Here is a 13977-nt window from a genome sequence, read left to right on the forward strand (position 1 = left end):
GTGTAAGTGCATATAATATTGAGATGGCTGCAGTTTTCCTTCACAAGAAGACCATGTGAGGACCATGTCCAAATTCTTGTAGGACCATTCAAACAAAGTGAGCAATTTATCAGCATTTCTATCAAAGTCAGCCCAATAAAATGTAGACCAAAGTAAGCCAAACAAAAGTTATCTAAAGTAGAATGTACTTACTACCAAGTCGAATTTAAAATACTTACAGATATTTTAGGACAGACTGTCTCAGTGTCTAATAAGGCTAGATTTCAAAACCCTAAGAAAAGAAAAAAAACATTGAAATCTATGCCTCTATAGGGAGTTAGTTTCTGCAAAAATGATTTGTCTAGAAAATGTTGGTTCTTCCCCATATATTCTTAGTCTAGTTGCCGATGTTACATTGACGTCATTAATCAAGTTTTAGCTAAAAATACGTTAGAAATGCAGCCTAAATGAGACTGCAACTGCCACAAATCATTTCAAGACAAACTGAAACAAACCTTAAAAAATAACATTTAACACTATACAAGGTATCACGTTTCTCTAAGTAACCATTAAATTAGATATTAAAACTGTCAATGATGCAGTGGAAACAAACATTGAATGAAAACGTATTATCCAAATCCTTGCATTTGCTTGCTACGCACACTCGATACCATACATCCAGTTGTCCTGCTCTCAAATCATTAAAAAACAAAAAAACTACAGAAAATGTAAAATAAAAACATTTAAGGAAATTACTTTGGAGAGTTAAGTGAGTTATAAATGGCAACCCTCTACCAGAGACTGTTCAGTATCTTCCATATGGATGCTCTCCGTAGGCCCCCCTCTTATCCTGCCTCGCTGGAGGGGTTTTGCCTCCAGTGGAGGACCATTAACCCTCCCAATCATCCTGGGCATAGGGTTCATAAGTCTCCTGAGCCTCACCATGTCCGTAGTCATAGTACTCTGTGTCCGCTTGTGGAGGTTGTTGACTGTAAAAGTTGTCATAACCTTCATATGCAGGCTCAGCGTAGCTTTCTTCATAGACAGGATATTCATTGTAGGCCTCAGCCTTGGGTGGTGGTGCTGCTGGTGGGAGTGGGCTGGGGATGGTAGCATCCTTGGTGTCCCTGGGGTGGGTGGTCTGGAACGGGGTGTAGTGCCTCCTCTAGCAGGTGGAGAGGGGGGTCCACCCCGACCAGCTGGAGCCCCTCTGGCCGACACACCCCTGGGAGGTCCTCATTGGGAAGCGGCACCACTTTGAGTGCCTCCACGAGGTAGCATTCCTCTGCCCCTGGCTCCTACTGAGTTGGGTGGGGGTGCTCCCTTGCCCCTGTCTGGAGGGCCCCCTCGTCCCCTGGATTGTGAATCTTGACCGCCATTCAGGTAGCCAATCTCCATGAACTGATCCTGGCATATACCATCCATGGTGTTCTGAGGGATGAGGAACTTCTTGACCTTGTCCATGGCGTGAGCCATGCGCAGGTATGCCTCAGGTATAGGAGCAAACACCTCTATGAAGACCTGCAGTTCCATGCCCAGATGAGCATATTTGGGCTCACCACCCTTTCTCAGCTCTTGCTCCTTCACCTTGTCCCTCATGGAACCTTTGCCCAATACTGAGATCTTTGCTCCAGTTTCCTCCTGGAGGCGCTTGATTGTGTTCCCCTGGGGTCCCAAAATCTTACCAACAAAGTTGAACCTTGGGTACTGTTTGACTGGAATGAGTACACGTTCCTTGACCTTGATGTTCTTTGTGGTAAACAGGCCCAGGTTAGTTTCTCTTTCTGTCTCTTTATTTGTCTCTCCTTTCTATCTCTGTAGATATAAGTTTTATTGCATGTGTGAATAAAGAATCCAGACGGTCTTTTTCTGACAGAAGCTCAGGGAGATACTTGCTTTCATTCTCCATTTAGGCTTGTTTAGGCTCGGGCTTAGCGTCAGAACTCATGTGGCTCACGTTCTGTAACGTTTTCGTTTACTTGGTTTCCAGTCGGTCGGGAGCGTCCCAAAACAACCTACTTTATAAAGTTGACCCGCTTGATGTTCTCAGCTATGTTTCCGAACGTAATATTCTCCGGTAACTAGCTACACGTTATCCGTATTTCACCGCTAAAAGAGAGCGCGTTGTGGATGATTACGGCTTGTAGAATCAAATTAGCGCAGTCTCATCCTTTGATTTTCTTTGGACTGCGTCATCATTTGGAAGGCTGCACGTTACAGGGTGGAAGGGGTCTTAAAGAAAAGGCTGCTTGTTTTATAACGCGTTCAATGCATTTTTGAAATATATAAATATTGTTATCACTAAGCAAAATATGAACAATATATCTATTAACAAAGAGGATAATTAGAATAGCTTTACTTACTCACAAGATAGGAAGAAAACATTTCCCTTTATATTTTTTAAGTGGTCAAGCCTTCTGTTTTCGCATCAAAAAGCGACCAACATCGTTTTAAAGCGTCTGTCAACAGGAAAATACATGTGTGTAAATGCAGAGAGAACTGTGGCTAATATCTTTGGTAAAAGCAAAGCAAACGCTGAGATCTAAATTGTATCGACTCATAATAGTTGACATAGTGAACTGTTTGAAAAATGCATTGTGATATTGTAGACTCCTGACTTAATTTCCAGCTAGCCATCCGTGGATAGGCTAATAGAGCTACATGAAGTTTGCCCACATATTTTTGTTGTAGCCCGTTTCAACATTTGAACAATAGCTATGTTACTTATTAATATGTATGTTCACTGTTTGTGTTTGTTGTGTGATGGCTAGCAACCTCCTGGATTAATGTAGTAATACGTGTGTTTATAAAGTGTACAGTAACGTTAAATAAAGTAAGGACCTAAAACGAACTACAATGACATACATTATGCTTTTCATAGATATCTTGGAGATGAGGAAAGTGATGGCTCTAGCAACGAGTCTCGATCCAAAGTATTGTTGGCTAAGCTTCAGAGGAAGGCCAAAGTCGAGGAGCAACAGAGCTTGGCATGTCAAGGGGAACACAAGTCAAAAACAATAGTTCAGAATGACAGGGACACCTCTGCGAAGAAGAAAATAAAAAACAACGGAGACAACCTTGAGGAGACAAAACACCCAAAGAAGAGGAAAGAGCAAGTAAACCAACATGTCTCCACCTGACCCTGAAGAACTTTCCAAAGGTGACAATGCATGCAAAGAAGAAAAATGCTACAAAAAATATACAACTAACAGAAGACAAAGGTCTGTATCTATCATTTTGTCACACATTTACATTTGAAATAGTATAACATTCATAAGAATACATTTTTATATTTGTATCCCTTATTTTGTCTTTGCTTCTCTCCTTGGTCTTAGATGGGATGATTTTGAGAAAAAGATTATTCAAAAGGTACCGTATTTTGGTTAAGTGCACTATCACATTGATATAACTTGTAGTGGAAATTGTCCTAGAGATGTGCATCTCTCCTTACAAGCACAATTCGATACGCATCTAGATACATGGGCTACGATACAATACTTTTAGTTTGAAACGATTCGGTGCAATTCGATTTGTGGAACAAAATGGTAATAAAAGTGCATTTGTTATACCTGTTATTCAGGTATGAATTAAACCATCAGCCATACATTTTTTATGGAAGGTGTGTTTTCTTTCATTAGATAGAAAGTTTGATGTTCTCATGTCGTCTTAGGCACTGATGGAGCGAGGTTTATGTGACATCCGGGTTTTGACAGTGTTGCCCACCAAAGAGCTTGCACAGCAGGTAACTAGGGTCAAACCTTCAATCTCCATGATGGAGATAACTTGTGATTGTTTTTGGTTAGCTCACATCCACTGAAAATCGTTGAATGTTTTTCCTCAAACAGGTTTGCAAAGTATTCAGTTCATATGCGGAGGGCACCAGCTTGAAAGTGGTTATAATCGCTGGTCAAAAGTTTTTTGCCAAAGAGCAGGCATCGCTCTCTGAAACCCAGTCAAGACACATCAAGGTCTTTCTTCCTGGGTAGATATTAAATTATTCTATTTGTTTAAGCTTAGAGTTTCCTTTCACTCAAAATAGTCCTTTGTGCATAAATGGCACTGTCACGGTTTTCTTGATGAGAAGGAGAGTCGGACCAAAATGCAGCGTGTAGATTGCGATCCATGTTTTAATGAACAAACGTAAAACACGAATCAATGCAAACACTACAAAATAAAGAACGTGATGAACGTAACGAAAAACCTAAAACAGCCTATCTGGTGAAAAACACATAGACAGGAACAATCACCCACAAACACACAGTGAAACCCAGGCTACCTAAATATGGTTCCCAATCAGAGACAATGACGAACACCTGCCTCTGACTGAGAACCATATCAGGCTGAACATAGAAATAGACAAACAAGACATGAAACATAGAATACCCACTCAGATCACACCCTGACCAATCAAAACATAGAAAATACAAAGTAAACTATGGTCAGGGCGTGACAGTACCCCCCCCCAAGGTGCGGACTCCGGCCGCAAAACCTGAACCTATAGGGGAGGGTCTGGGTGGGCATCTGTCCGCGGTGGCGGCTCTGGCACTGGACGTGGACCCCACTCCATGACAGTTTTAATCCCCCTCCTAAACGTCCCTAAATAGGTTACCCACCACAATGATAACATGGGACAGAGGGACAGCTCGGGACAGAGGTAACTCGGGACAGATGGGTAGCTCAGCACTGAGAGGAAGCTCAGCACTGAGAAGAAGCTCAGCACTGAGAAGAAGCCCAGGCAGGTAGTAGAAACTACCAGAACCTGGCTGGCTGGCGGTTTCAGCAGATCCTGGTCGACTAGCAGATCTGGAAGAATCTGGTCGACTGGCGGATCTGGGAGAATCTGTTCGACTGGCGGATCTGGGAGAATCTGGTCGACTGGCGGATCTGGGAGAATCTGGTCGACTGGCGGATCTGGGAGAATCTGGTCGACTGGCGGATCTGGGAGAATCTGGTCGACTGGCGGATCTGGAAGAATCTGGTCGACTGGCGGATCTGGGAGAATCTGGTCGACTGGCGGATCTGGGAGAATCTGGTCGACTGGCGGATCTGGGAGAATCTGGTCGACTGGCGGATCTGGGAGAATCTGGTCGACTGGCGGATCTGGGAGAATCTGGTCGACTGGCGGATCTGGGAGAATCTGGTCGACTGGCGGATCTGGGAGAATCTGGTCGACTGGCGGATCTGGGAGAATCTGGTCGACTGGCGGATCTGGGAGAATCTGGTCGACTGGCGGATCTGGGAGAATCTGGTCGACTGGCGGATCTGGGAGAATCTGGTCGACTGGCGGATCTGGGAGAATCTGGTCGACTGGCGGATCTGGGAGAATCTGGTCGACTGGCGGATCTGGGAGAATCTGGTCGACTGGCGGATCTGGGAGAATCTGGTCGACTGGCGGATCTGGGAGAGTCTGGACGACTGGCGGATCTGAGAGAGTCTGGACGACTGGCGGATCTGGAAGAGTCTGGTCGACTGGCAGATCTGGAAGAGTCTGGTCGACTGGCAGATCTGGAAAAGTCTGGTCGACTGTCAGATCTGGAAGAGTCTGGTCGACTGTCAGATCTGGAAGAGTCTGGACGACTGTCAGATCTGGAAGAGTCTGGACGACTGTCAGATCTGGAAGAGTCTGGACGACTGTCAGATCTGGAAGAGTCTGGACGACTGTCAGATCTGGAAGAGTCTGGACGACGGGCAGATCTGGAAGAGTCTGGACGACGGGCAGATCTGGAAGAGTCTGGACGACGGGCAGATCTGGAAGAGTCTGGACGACGGGCAGATCTGGAAGAGTCTGGTCGACTGGCAGATCTGGAAGAGTCTGGACGACGGGCAGATCTGGAAGAGTCTGGACGACGGGCAGATCTGGAAGAGTCTGGACGACGGGCAGATCTGGAAGAGTCTGGTCGACTGACAACTCTGGAAGAGTCTGGTCGACCGGCAGCTCTGGAAGAGTCTGGTCGACCGGCAGATCTGGGAGAGTCTGGTCGACCGGCAGATCTGGGAGAGTCTGGTCGACCGGCAGATCTGGGAGAGTCTGGTCGACCGGCAGATCTGGCTGCTCCATGCTGACTGGCTGCTCAATACTGACTGGCAGCTCTGGCTGCTCCATGCTGACTGGCAGCTCTGGCTGCTCCATGCTGACTGGCTGCTCCATGCTGACTGGCGGCTCTGGCTGCTCCATACTGACTGGCAGCTCCATGCCGACTGGCAGCTCCAGCTGCTCCATGCTGACTGGCTGCTCAATGCTGACTGGCGGCCCTGGCTGCTCCATGCTAACTGGCAGCTCTGGCGGCTCCTTGCAGACTGGCAGCTCTGGCGGCTCCTTGCAGACTGGCAGCTCTGGCGGCTCCTTGCAGACTGGCAGCTTTTGCGGCATCCTGCAGACAGGCAGCTCTGGCGGCTCCTTGGAGACTGGCAGCTCCATGCAGACTGACAGCTCCTTGCAGGCTGGCAGCTCCTTGCAGGCTGGCAGCTCCTTGCAGACTGGCAGCTCTTTGCAGACTGGCAGCTCCTTGCAGACTGGCAGCTCCTTGCCGACTGGCAGCTCCTTGCAGACTGGCAGCTCTGGCTGCTTCATGTAGACTGACAGCTCTGGCTGCTCCTTGCAAACTGACAGCTCGGGCTGCTTCATGCAGACTGACAGCTCCTTGCAGGCTGGCAGCTCCTTGCAGACTGGCAGCTCCTTGCAGACTGGCAGCTCCTTGCAGGCTGGCAGCTCCTTGCAGGCTGGCAGCTCCTTGCAGGCTGGCAGCTCTGGCGGCTCCTTGCAGACAGGCAGCTCTGGCGGCTCCTTGCAGACAGGCAGCTCTGGCGGCTCCTTGCAGACTGGCAGCTCCTTGCAGACTGGCAGCTCCTTGCAGGCTGGCAGCTCCTTGCAGACTGGCAGCTCCTTGCAGACTGGCAGCTCCTTGCAGACTGGCAGCTCTGGCTGCTTCATGTAGACTGACAGTTCTGGCTGCTCCTTGCAAACTGACAGCTCAGGCTGCTCCATGCAGACGGACAGCTCCTTGCAGACTGGCAGCTCCTTGCAGACTGGCAGCTCATTGCAGACTGGCAGCTCGGGCTGCTTCATGCAGACTGGCAGTTCTGGCTGCGCTGAACAGGCGGGAGACTCCGACAGCGCAGGAGAGGAGAGAGGCTCCGGCTGCGCTGAACAGGCGGGAGATTCCGGCAGCGCAGGAGAGCAGAAAGGCTCTGGCTGCGCTGAACAGGCGGGAGACTCCGGCAGCGCAGGAGAGTAGAAAGGCTCTGGCTGCGCTGAACAGTCGGGAGACTCCGATAGCGCAGTAGAGAAGAGAGGCTCTGGCTGCGCTGAACAGGCGGGAGACTCCGGCAGCGCAGGAGAGGAGAGAGGCTCTAGCTGCGCTGAACAGGCGGAAGACTCCGATAGCGCATGAGATGAGAGAGGCTCTGGCTGCGCTGAACAGGCGAGGCGCACTGTAGGCCTGATGCATAGTGCTGGCACAGGACGTGCAAGGCTAGGGATGGGCACAGGAGGCCTGATGCGTGAGACTGGAACCAACTTCACCAGCCGACTAAAACGGACCTCAGGACGAGTATGGAGCGCTAACCCAGGTGCCATCAAATCCCTGACACGTTCCGTCAGGCGAATTCTATGCAAAATGCACCAACACAGCAACTCCCTCATTTCTCTCTCCTCCAATTTCCCCATTAACTCCTTCACAGTCTCTGTTTCACTCACCTCCAACACCGGCTCTGGTTCTGCTCTCCTTGGCTCCTCACGATAAACAGGGAGAGTTGGCTCAGGTCTGGCTCCTGACTCTGCCACACTCTCCCTGAGCCCCCCCCCAAGAATTTTTTTGGGCTGACTATGGGGCCTCCGTCCGCGCCGCCTTGCTTGCTTCGCAAACTCCATTCTCCTATATCCTTCCGCGCACTGCTCCATCGAATCCCAGGCGGGCTCCGGCACTCTCCCTGGGTCGGCCGCCCACCTGTCGATCTCCTCCCAAGTCGTATACTCCATACTGCACTCCTCTTTGGGCTGCTCCTGTTGTTTCTTCTCCCGCTGCACCTTTGGGTGGCTACACTCCCCTGGTTTAGCCCAGGGTCCTCTCCCGTCGAGGATTTCCTCCCATGTCCAGAAATCCTTATTGCGCATCTCCTCGCGCTGCTCCTGCCTGTTGACACGCTGCTTGGTCCTTTTGTGGTGGGTGATTCTGTCACGGTTTTCTTGATGAGAAGGAGAGTCGGACCAAAATGCAGCGTGTAGATTGCGATCCATGTTTTAATGAACAAACGTAAAACACGAATCAATGCAAACACTACAAAATAAAGAACGTGATGAACGTAACGAAAAACCTAAAACAGCCTATCTGGTGAAAAACACATAGACAGGAACAATCACCCACAAACACACAGTGAAACCCAGGCTACCTAAATATGGTTCCCAATCAGAGACAATGACGAACACCTGCCTCTGACTGAGAACCATATCAGGCTGAACATAGAAATAGACAAACAAGACATGAAACATAGAATACCCACTCAGATCACACCCTGACCAATCAAAACATAGAAAATACAAAGTAAACTATGGTCAGGGCGTGACAGTACCCCCCCCCAAGGTGCGGACTCCGGCCGCAAAACCTGAACCTATAGGGGAGGGTCTGGGTGGGCATCTGTCCGCGGTGGCGGCTCTGGCACTGGACGTGGACCCCACTCCATGACAGTTTTAATCCCCCTCCTAAACGTCCCTAAATAGGTTACCCACCACAATGATAACATGGGACAGAGGGACAGCTCGGGACAGAGGTAACTCGGGACAGATGGGTAGCTCAGCACTGAGAGGAAGCTCAGCACTGAGAAGAAGCTCAGCACTGAGAAGAAGCCCAGGCAGGTAGTAGAAACTACCAGAACCTGGCTGGCTGGCGGTTTCAGCAGATCCTGGTCGACTAGCAGATCTGGAAGAATCTGGTCGACTGGCGGATCTGGGAGAATCTGTTCGACTGGCGGATCTGGGAGAATCTGGTCGACTGGCGGATCTGGGAGAATCTGGTCGACTGGCGGATCTGGGAGAATCTGGTCGACTGGCGGATCTGGGAGAATCTGGTCGACTGGCGGATCTGGAAGAATCTGGTCGACTGGCGGATCTGGGAGAATCTGGTCGACTGGCGGATCTGGGAGAATCTGGTCGACTGGCGGATCTGGGAGAATCTGGTCGACTGGCGGATCTGGGAGAATCTGGTCGACTGGCGGATCTGGGAGAATCTGGTCGACTGGCGGATCTGGGAGAATCTGGTCGACTGGCGGATCTGGGAGAATCTGGTCGACTGGCGGATCTGGGAGAATCTGGTCGACTGGCGGATCTGGGAGAATCTGGTCGACTGGCGGATCTGGGAGAATCTGGTCGACTGGCGGATCTGGGAGAATCTGGTCGACTGGCGGATCTGGGAGAATCTGGTCGACTGGCGGATCTGGGAGAATCTGGTCGACTGGCGGATCTGGGAGAATCTGGTCGACTGGCGGATCTGGGAGAATCTGGTCGACTGGCGGATCTGGGAGAGTCTGGACGACTGGCGGATCTGAGAGAGTCTGGACGACTGGCGGATCTGGAAGAGTCTGGTCGACTGGCAGATCTGGAAGAGTCTGGTCGACTGGCAGATCTGGAAAAGTCTGGTCGACTGTCAGATCTGGAAGAGTCTGGTCGACTGTCAGATCTGGAAGAGTCTGGACGACTGTCAGATCTGGAAGAGTCTGGACGACTGTCAGATCTGGAAGAGTCTGGACGACTGTCAGATCTGGAAGAGTCTGGACGACTGTCAGATCTGGAAGAGTCTGGACGACGGGCAGATCTGGAAGAGTCTGGACGACGGGCAGATCTGGAAGAGTCTGGACGACGGGCAGATCTGGAAGAGTCTGGACGACGGGCAGATCTGGAAGAGTCTGGTCGACTGGCAGATCTGGAAGAGTCTGGACGACGGGCAGATCTGGAAGAGTCTGGACGACGGGCAGATCTGGAAGAGTCTGGACGACGGGCAGATCTGGAAGAGTCTGGTCGACTGACAACTCTGGAAGAGTCTGGTCGACCGGCAGCTCTGGAAGAGTCTGGTCGACCGGCAGATCTGGGAGAGTCTGGTCGACCGGCAGATCTGGGAGAGTCTGGTCGACCGGCAGATCTGGGAGAGTCTGGTCGACCGGCAGATCTGGCTGCTCCATGCTGACTGGCTGCTCAATACTGACTGGCAGCTCTGGCTGCTCCATGCTGACTGGCAGCTCTGGCTGCTCCATGCTGACTGGCTGCTCCATGCTGACTGGCGGCTCTGGCTGCTCCATACTGACTGGCAGCTCCATGCCGACTGGCAGCTCCAGCTGCTCCATGCTGACTGGCTGCTCAATGCTGACTGGCGGCCCTGGCTGCTCCATGCTAACTGGCAGCTCTGGCGGCTCCTTGCAGACTGGCAGCTCTGGCGGCTCCTTGCAGACTGGCAGCTCTGGCGGCTCCTTGCAGACTGGCAGCTTTTGCGGCATCCTGCAGACAGGCAGCTCTGGCGGCTCCTTGGAGACTGGCAGCTCCATGCAGACTGACAGCTCCTTGCAGGCTGGCAGCTCCTTGCAGGCTGGCAGCTCCTTGCAGACTGGCAGCTCTTTGCAGACTGGCAGCTCCTTGCAGACTGGCAGCTCCTTGCCGACTGGCAGCTCCTTGCAGACTGGCAGCTCTGGCTGCTTCATGTAGACTGACAGCTCTGGCTGCTCCTTGCAAACTGACAGCTCGGGCTGCTTCATGCAGACTGACAGCTCCTTGCAGGCTGGCAGCTCCTTGCAGACTGGCAGCTCCTTGCAGACTGGCAGCTCCTTGCAGGCTGGCAGCTCCTTGCAGGCTGGCAGCTCCTTGCAGGCTGGCAGCTCTGGCGGCTCCTTGCAGACAGGCAGCTCTGGCGGCTCCTTGCAGACAGGCAGCTCTGGCGGCTCCTTGCAGACTGGCAGCTCCTTGCAGACTGGCAGCTCCTTGCAGGCTGGCAGCTCCTTGCAGACTGGCAGCTCCTTGCAGACTGGCAGCTCCTTGCAGACTGGCAGCTCTGGCTGCTTCATGTAGACTGACAGTTCTGGCTGCTCCTTGCAAACTGACAGCTCAGGCTGCTCCATGCAGACGGACAGCTCCTTGCAGACTGGCAGCTCCTTGCAGACTGGCAGCTCATTGCAGACTGGCAGCTCGGGCTGCTTCATGCAGACTGGCAGTTCTGGCTGCGCTGAACAGGCGGGAGACTCCGACAGCGCAGGAGAGGAGAGAGGCTCCGGCTGCGCTGAACAGGCGGGAGATTCCGGCAGCGCAGGAGAGCAGAAAGGCTCTGGCTGCGCTGAACAGGCGGGAGACTCCGGCAGCGCAGGAGAGTAGAAAGGCTCTGGCTGCGCTGAACAGTCGGGAGACTCCGATAGCGCAGTAGAGAAGAGAGGCTCTGGCTGCGCTGAACAGGCGGGAGACTCCGGCAGCGCAGGAGAGGAGAGAGGCTCTAGCTGCGCTGAACAGGCGGAAGACTCCGATAGCGCATGAGATGAGAGAGGCTCTGGCTGCGCTGAACAGGCGAGGCGCACTGTAGGCCTGATGCATAGTGCTGGCACAGGACGTGCAAGGCTAGGGATGGGCACAGGAGGCCTGATGCGTGAGACTGGAACCAACTTCACCAGCCGACTAAAACGGACCTCAGGACGAGTATGGAGCGCTAACCCAGGTGCCATCAAATCCCTGACACGTTCCGTCAGGCGAATTCTATGCAAAATGCACCAACACAGCAACTCCCTCATTTCTCTCTCCTCCAATTTCCCCATTAACTCCTTCACAGTCTCTGTTTCACTCACCTCCAACACCGGCTCTGGTTCTGCTCTCCTTGGCTCCTCACGATAAACAGGGAGAGTTGGCTCAGGTCTGGCTCCTGACTCTGCCACACTCTCCCTGAGCCCCCCCCCAAGAATTTTTTTGGGCTGACTATGGGGCCTCCGTCCGCGCCGCCTTGCTTGCTTCGCAAACTCCATTCTCCTATATCCTTCCGCGCACTGCTCCATCGAATCCCAGGCGGGCTCCGGCACTCTCCCTGGGTCGGCCGCCCACCTGTCGATCTCCTCCCAAGTCGTATACTCCATACTGCACTCCTCTTTGGGCTGCTCCTGTTGTTTCTTCTCCCGCTGCACCTTTGGGTGGCTACACTCCCCTGGTTTAGCCCAGGGTCCTCTCCCGTCGAGGATTTCCTCCCATGTCCAGAAATCCTTATTGCGCATCTCCTCGCGCTGCTCCTGCCTGTTGACACGCTGCTTGGTCCTTTTGTGGTGGGTGATTCTGTCACGGTTTTCTTGATGAGAAGGAGAGTCGGACCAAAATGCAGCGTGTAGATTGCGATCCATGTTTTAATGAACAAACGTAAAACACGAATCAATGCAAACACTACAAAATAAAGAACGTGATGAACGTAACGAAAAACCTAAAACAGCCTATCTGGTGAAAAACACATAGACAGGAACAATCACCCACAAACACACAGTGAAACCCAGGCTACCTAAATATGGTTCCCAATCAGAGACAATGACGAACACCTGCCTCTGACTGAGAACCATATCAGGCTGAACATAGAAATAGACAAACAAGACATGAAACATAGAATACCCACTCAGATCACACCCTGACCAATCAAAACATAGAAAATACAAAGTAAACTATGGTCAGGGCGTGACAGGCACCATGATTTTAAAGAGAATCAGTCTGAAAGAGATACCTTTTGCTATTTTTACAGAGGTGGAACAAGCCACAGTTTGGCAGACATTGTTGTCGCAACCCCTGGGAGACTGGTTGATCACATCAATAAGATTTATGGTTTCAGTTTGGAACACCTCCGCTTCCTTGTGGGTCACTAATACAAGTACAGTGTCCATTTTATTTGCATGGATGTTATGACTAACAGTATTTAAATAAAGTATTCATAATTCATGATGTTCTCATTATAAATCCTTCTCTCAGATCATTGATGAGGCAGACCGGATGATTGACCGCATGCACCAGTCTTGGCTCAGTCAGGTGACCAAGGCAGTTTACAGATCCAAGAGGGGTTCTGAAGCAGTCTAGATCTTCAAGAGGACAGAGCCTGCACTTATCACTGCAGCGAGGGAAGACCTCACTTCTCAGGATTCTTTCAGACAGTACTGGAAATTCAGGACCGGCAACTATGTGGTTTGTTTGTTAGAGAATACAAACTGTACTACACCTATGGATTGTGTGCTTTCACACATTATTCTCGGATATATGCATTTCGGTGATTTAAACATTTCTGTTTTTTTATTTGTGTTCTTTACCAAAAAATTATTGCAATAGATTTTTTATTTCTCCTATATCCCAGAGCAATGTGTCACTGTGGTCTCTTTTTTTGGAGAGTACTATGTCAAATCAAATCAAATTTTATTTGTCACATACACATGGTTAGCAGATGTTAATGCGAGTGTAGCTGTCACACCCTGACCATAGTTTACTTTGTATGTTTCTATGTTTTGGTTGGTCAGGGTGTGATCTGAGTGGGCATTCTATGTTACATGTCTAGTTTGTCCAGTTCTATGTTCGGCCTGATATGGTACTCAATCAGAGGCAGGTGTTCGTCATTGTCTCTGATTGGGAACCATATTTAGGTAGCCTGGGTTTCACTGTGTGTTTGTGGGTGATTGTTTCTGTCTATGTGTTTTCACCAGATAGGGCTGTTTAGGTTTTCGTTACGTTCATCACGTTCTTTATTTTGTAGTGTTTGTATTGATTCGTGTTTTACGTTTGTTCATTAAAACATGGATCGCAATCTACACGCTGCATTTTGGTCCGACTCTCCTTCTCATACAGAAAACCGTTACAGTAGCGAAATGCTTGTGCTTCTAGTTCCGACAATGCAGTAATAACCAACAAGTAATCTAGCTAACAATTCCAAAAGTACTACCTTATACACACAAGTGTAAGGGGATAAAGAATATGTACATAAAGATATATGAGTGAGTGATGGTACAGAGCGGCATAGGCAAGAT

The 13977-nt window shown here is 50.5% G+C and overlaps 1 protein-coding gene and 1 pseudogene across 1 annotated transcript; one reads left to right on the forward strand and one right to left on the reverse strand.

The window, feature by feature from the left end:
• Positions 1-641: 641 nt before the first annotated feature.
• On the reverse strand, positions 642-2080 carry LOC110525624 (KH domain-containing, RNA-binding, signal transduction-associated protein 1 pseudogene; annotated as a pseudogene).
• A 93-nt stretch (positions 2081-2173) lies between these two features.
• On the forward strand, positions 2174-13766 carry LOC110526092 (ATP-dependent RNA helicase DDX51-like). Its single transcript, XM_090237420.1, has 7 exons — positions 2174-2496; positions 2861-3200; positions 3315-3348; positions 3650-3721; positions 3825-3961; positions 12714-12822; positions 12938-13766. The coding sequence occupies exons 2-7, from the start codon at positions 3106-3108 to the stop codon at positions 13040-13042; spliced, it is 552 nt and encodes a 183-aa protein (XP_090093546.1). The 5' UTR covers positions 2174-2496; positions 2861-3105; the 3' UTR covers positions 13043-13766.
• Positions 13767-13977: the final 211 nt, after the last annotated feature.

Source organism: Oncorhynchus mykiss, chromosome 6 (assembly GCF_057628025.1).
Source record: "Oncorhynchus mykiss isolate SJ-2025 chromosome 6, ASM5762802v1, whole genome shotgun sequence".
NCBI classification, from domain to species: Eukaryota; Metazoa; Chordata; class Actinopteri; order Salmoniformes; family Salmonidae; genus Oncorhynchus; species Oncorhynchus mykiss.

Bases quoted from the DNA above. Each gene is read 5' to 3' on its own strand.
- LOC110526092 (XM_090237420.1), top strand. From the start codon at position 3,106: ATGTCTCCACCTGACCCTGAAGAACTTTCCAAAGGTGACAATGCATGC. The intron at 3,722-3,824 runs GTAACTAGGGTC...TTCCTCAAACAG, and splicing joins CCAAAGAGCTTGCACAGCAG to GTTTGCAAAGTATTCAGTTC. The intron at 12,823-12,937 runs GTGGGTCACTAA...TCCTTCTCTCAG, and splicing joins TGGAACACCTCCGCTTCCTT to ATCATTGATGAGGCAGACCG.